The sequence below is a fragment of the Panicum virgatum genome, chromosome 7N, assembly GCF_016808335.1.
Source record: "Panicum virgatum strain AP13 chromosome 7N, P.virgatum_v5, whole genome shotgun sequence".
NCBI classification, from domain to species: domain Eukaryota; kingdom Viridiplantae; phylum Streptophyta; class Magnoliopsida; order Poales; family Poaceae; genus Panicum; species Panicum virgatum.
The window spans coordinates 3,798,373-3,804,078 of NC_053151.1; the positions used below are offsets into that span (position 1 = coordinate 3,798,373).

General features: G+C 48.7%; 1 protein-coding gene across 1 annotated transcript; it reads left to right on the forward strand.

Annotated features, from left to right (window-relative positions):
• Positions 1–817: 817 nt before the first annotated feature.
• LOC120682797 (translation initiation factor IF-2-like) lies at positions 818–4,812 on the forward strand. The gene is made up of 2 exons (XM_039964810.1): positions 818–1,299; positions 4,018–4,812. Exons 1-2 carry the CDS (start codon positions 972–974, stop codon positions 4,590–4,592), a joined length of 903 nt encoding a protein of 300 aa, XP_039820744.1. The 5' UTR covers positions 818–971; the 3' UTR covers positions 4,593–4,812.
• Positions 4,813–5,706: the final 894 nt, after the last annotated feature.

Here is a 5,706-nt window from a genome sequence, read left to right on the forward strand (position 1 = left end):
TAAGAATTCAATGATATTAGGATGATTCGCTAGTTCACATACTCTCATGTATATCTTCCGACGTTCTAGCAGATGTCCCTTTACATCTTGCGTTGTATTACCTCGAAATAATGTGATATCTTTAAACTTTACTACTTTGGACAACACTATCTCTATCATACCATCCGCTAACGGATCCAACTTATTACTGATAACAAGATGGGTCATGATATCAAGCATTATACTAGATTTTTCTTCGGTCCATGAAAATCCTCCACAATTGGAGGCAGTCATTGCCTTATGCTGCAATATCAATAAGGTACTGTCATAATTCTATTCTAATTCGTAATTAATTTAAAAACAAATGTGTAATAATATTGAAATTGTAATACTAAACGAGTGTTCGAAAGCACCAAATCTAATTCAGCTAATCCGCTAATTAAATTAAATTATTATACAATATCAACGGATTCATACGGAAGTTACCGGTAGATCACAAGTGCGGAATTCGGCAGAGCTTCACCGCTTTTCTTCTCCTCACCCCTCTATTTTTTTCTGAATTTTTGGTGCAATTTTTAGCATCAAATGAGAAGGGAATGGATACCAGGGCTTATATAGGGTGGAAGGCCTCCTGTCGCCCGGGGGGCGACAGGCCCCCCCTCCCCCCGACCAGGAACCTCTTTGCAAATTCAAAAAAAATTACATTAAGTTTCTGTCGCCCGTTGCTCGGCCCTGTCGCCCTGGGCCGGGCGAACAGGGTATTTTCGAAAATTTTCAAAACCGACATATATTTTTAAAATTTTTATTTTTTTAAATATAAAAAAGAAAAAGACGCCTGCCTGCTTGCCTAAAGGTCGTCGGTCCCCTTTCCTCTCTCCTCCCACCGGCGCACCGCTCGTCCGCCGCCGCCCCCTTGCGAATCGCGTCCGCAATCCACGCCGTCGCGGCGAGCGAGCGAGGTAGACACTCGACTCTGAACGAGCAGGGTCGAGATGGACGGCGGCGAGCACGAACCGGAGGAGTCCTCTTCCCAGCGCCGGGAGCGCCTCCTCGCCCTCCGCTCTGCCGCCAACGCGTCGGCGGCGGAGGCGCCTCCCCCGGCGCCCGCGGGGAGCCTCCTCCCGGATCCCGATCTCGCGGGGGACCAGGCTTCCTCCCCGTGCCCGCGCCCGCCCCAGCGGTTCGACTACTACACCAACCCCGCCGCCGCCTTCTCCTCCTCCTACTCCGGCGGCACCACCAATCCGACCTGGTCTCACAAGCGCAAGAGCCCTCCCTTATGCTACGATCCGCGTCCTGGCCCGCCTCCGCCTGCTTACGGTACGGCCGCTGCCCTAACCCGCTACCTAGGCTGCTGTCCCCCCCCCCCCCCCCCCCCCCTATTATGGTGGATTAGGGCCACATGTTCTGCTTTGCTTACCTTTAGTGTCTAGTTCAGTATTAGTGCGATTTATAGTACTACTAGAGTTAGCAGCCGTAGTTTGATCTTGCCTATAGTCATACTTGAACCTAAAACTTAACAAAACGCTCCCCTGCTACAAGGATAAAAACAAATACCATCCTATAGGCAAAGGGGGGGAAAAAGGATAATGCAGGCTTGTTTCAAACCCAGACATTGGTTAAACGATAGATCCAAAAGAAACAACAGGAACAAAACATTCTTTCATAGGGAAATCATAGTAGAGGAGCTGTACCTCAATCTTGGTTTGCATTTGGAGACGACCAACTTAGTTGCCGTTTATCAGTTTAATCCACATTAGTCATCTGGGGTTTTCACATTCTTAAACAGCTAACCTAACATTATGGTTGTTTTTCTATAGCTGGGTCATTCAGATTGCAGTTTCCCTATGGGTTCCATTAGCATTGTTTGAGCTTGTGCCAAACATAGTAGCCCTTTTACATGAATTTGGCCTGTCAGGAATCAGGATAGCCTGCATGTTCTTAAATCAAGAACTGCACCTTGATATCTGTACATTTAGTGTAGGATGCCATAAGCGACCACTTCAGAGTTCAGAATCTTGTTTAGCTGAACCAAGGAACTATGGTACCTAGTTACCTACTATCCCCCACAGCAGCACCATATGGGTCCGTCACCCATTGACTACCCATCTCTTTGGCCAAGTCATATGCAATTCCAGACTTCAATGCCAGGGTACCGAGTCCAAGGAAATCCCTTTGGTGCACCACCTCACCAGATCCCACATTTTGCACCTCCAGCTCGAGGTTCATATCCAAATTCACCTAGCTTTGGTGGGTGCAGACACACTAATCCCAGATTCCCAGCCCAGAGAGCAGCCATATTACTTATGGACCAATGGGTAACACATACTCATCATATGGTCGAGGTAGAGGTCAAAACTACTATAGAAGCACAGGCTCAAGGGGGAGAGGGTGGAGGTTCGGGACTAGTCAGTGTTCAAAAAGGCGGCATTCCGCGCCCGCCTAGGCGCGCATAGTCGCGGGCGGAGGGGTTCTGCCTCGCCTAGGGGGTAGGCGGTACCCTAGGCGGTGCCCCCACGTCGACAGCAAAGGGCAGGCGGGCTGGGGCGTCGGGCGGAGGCGGCGGAGGCGGAGGCTCGCACGTCGGCTGCTGCGGCGGCGTGGACGTCGGCCCCTTGCGATGGTAGAGGCGGAGGCAGGGATGGCCACGGGAGAGAGGTAGGACGGGTGGCGGCGGAGGAGGAAGAGGAGGCTGGGGCATCGGCCCGCGCCGGCGAGAGCAAGAGCGAGGGCGACGGCATGGCGGCAGTGAAGGAGGCGGGGGACGAGTGGGTGGCAGTGGCCTGGGCAGCGGAGGAGACGCGGGTGGGTGGGCAGGCGGCGGCGATCTGGGCAGAGGAAGGGTCGGGTGGAGGAGAAAGAGTTGGGGAGTCGAATGGATAAGGTGTAGCGAGGTGGGTGGGAGTTAAGACCTGGGCTGGGTTGGGCTGGTTTGGTGGGCTTTCCATCCAGCTTTAGGCCCAGTGGTCTCCAGCTTTCCTTCTTTTTTAAGATATATAATTGTACAACATATGCTACCGCCTAGCAAAACGCCTAGGCTCTAGGCGATGGGTCACCGCCTAGCGCCTTGCCGAATGTTGGTACTAGTTCTCGGAATCGTTCTGGATGGAAACTCAGTATTAACGATAGCGTTCTTGGGTGCATGATGCCTATAGTGATGCCATCCGGGGGGTTTCTATGTGCTCTACTAGGTCAGAATACATACATATTTTAACTTGAATTTGGCTACATTCAGTTTTAATTTCTCTACAAGTGTTGCAGTTGAATTGAAAAGGCTTGCTTCTGTTCTAAAGCTATTCTCTGTGATGTCTCAGTTTATGTAATAATCTCTTGAGCATAATGCGGATTGTTTTATTTGATTCCAAATGCAAATTCTCAGATGTTGCATGTTTGACACTAGCATCTCAGTTAGAAATCTTTGTTCTGCACTTTTGCTTATTGTCCTGTTAATATTCATTTACCTGAGGAATTAGATGGTTCGGCAGCAAGACATAAAAAATTGGTCGTATCTAGTTCACCTAAGACTGATGTTATTGGATTCAAATTTAATGGTTGTGTAAGCTTGAAATTTCTTGGCATCCACACATGTTTCTTATAACACTCCATTTTACTGAAGTTGGTTAACCAGAGAAACCGAAGGATGGCACTAAGAATTGAATTGCCATGATGAGAACAGCAACCTTGCAATACTGGCATAGTGGATAATGGATATTAATTGGTTGAAGAAATTTAGACTAGATTTTTTGGTTAATGAGTCTAAAATGCTCTCTATCATTTTGCTTGCACTGTTTTGAGTGGTTGGTTTACACGTGAGGATTCCTTACTGTTTTGAGTTACTAGTTCCATCAACCTGTGAGCATTACCTTCATCTATTGGTTCTCATCCATCTAGCATAACTGTGCTATTATATCCTTTAGTTTGCTGCATGCTTAACTTACTAATTGTTTTCTTATTCTGTTTTAATCTGGCGTATCATATTCATAACCACAACTCTCATCCTGAACATTTCTTCAAACTTTTCATCTTTGGCTGCACCAGGGAATTATGGTGACAATTATCCTCCACAGCAGCACCATTGGGCTCCATCGCCAATTCACTCCTCACCCCTGATGCCACGAGATCCACCAGGGAGCAGTCCATGGAGAAGTCCTATGCAATTCCAGGATCCAATGTCAGGATACCAAGGAGCACCTCCTGGTAGAGGATCTTATCCAAATCCTCCTAGGTTGGGGTTCAGGCACCCAAATCCTGGCCGAGGGGGCAGCCCGATGAATTATGGACCAAGAGGTAGCCGGAACTCATCTTATGGCCGAGGCAGGGGGCCCAGTTACCATGGTAGCCCAGGTTCAAGGGGAAGAGGGGGCAGGGGTGGCTTTGGTTGGCAAGACCACGGCTACGTCAATATGTCCATGGTTGATGACCCTTGGCTGGACTTGCAGCCTATTGTTGGCAACATTCTGATACCCAGGGGCATCTCCGAGTCGTGGCTTCCAAAATCCCTGCGGGAAAATAAGGAAGCACCTTCCCAAGGCCAAATTAAGTCATCATCGGGATTGAGTCTAGCAGAGTACCTTGACTTGTCTTTCAACGAGGTTTCTGATAAAGAAACATAGGCTTTTTGTATGCATAACTAGGAGGTAGATTGTTGTTGTTTTTAGTATTATTTACAATAGATTCCGTTTATCCAATTGACAATCATGTTCCTGTATCTGCGCTCCTTCCATTGCCTTAGATCGTGCAGCTTTGACAAACTTTATTGCTGTCTGGATTTTAGCGATCATGCTGTACCTTGATTTTAAGGTAGTAGATGGAGGAAACGAAATGCTTTAACAGCTTGCCTTGTGTTACCTCTCTAGTTTTTGGTGCCTTCCCTCTAGTTAAATAAAATATGATTGTCCTTTGATTTGTACACGAAAGGCAAAAAAAAAGAGACAAAATCTGAAATTCTCTGATTCCTCGCTGATAAAATAAAATGCATGGTTGTTTAGGATCTGAGCGGCGCTAGTTAAATAAAATGAAATAAATTTGCACTGTTCAAATTTGAAATTTGAAATGCATGGTTCCTTCCGCGTGCAGGATCCTCTGTGCTGGGCTTTCTATTGGATTTACAGCGCGTCCAGGTCGCAAGGATCCGGAGCCGGTAAGATTATTTTTTTTCCCGTGAAAATGTATTGGCGGGCACCCGTTGTTCCCCCCCAAAAAAATAGAAAAAAAGGGGCGCTTCGTCTTGGCGGGACTGGGGACACAAAGCGCGCGCTGATCCTACCTATTTCTATTCTATATAAATAAATAAACAGGCCTTGGATGGATCGGATCAGTACCCCAGCCACCATGGCGCCCGGAATCCCGCCGTCATCCCGTGCTTCTCGGCGCGGCGAGCACGCCGCCGCCGCCATCACCATCTCCTCCGGCTCGGTGCGCAGGACTGTCATCAACGTGTCCGACGACGACGACGAGGTCACGAGCCGGCGCAGGAGCGATCCGATGCCGATCGACCCATTATTGATCCCAGCCATGGCGCCAAGAATCCCGCCGTCCTTCCCTGCTTCCCGCCGCGGCAAGCATGTCGCCGCCGCGATCGCCACCATCAACTTGTCTTCGCCGTCCTCCTCCGACGACGAGGAGGCAAGGTTTTAAATCGCCGGCTAAGACGTTTAGCGGTAGAGCTGCCGTTACGGCATTTAGCGGGCTATATCCGGAATTTAGCGGGCTATAGCCGGTTTTAAC

Coding starts and splice junctions, on each gene's coding strand:
- LOC120682797 (XM_039964810.1), top strand. CDS start 972: ATGGACGGCGGCGAGCACGAACCGGAGGAGTCCTCTTCCCAGCGCCGG. Junction 1,300..4,017: donor CCCGCCTCCGCCTGCTTACG/GTACGGCCGCTG, acceptor TGGCTGCACCAG/GGAATTATGGTGACAATTAT.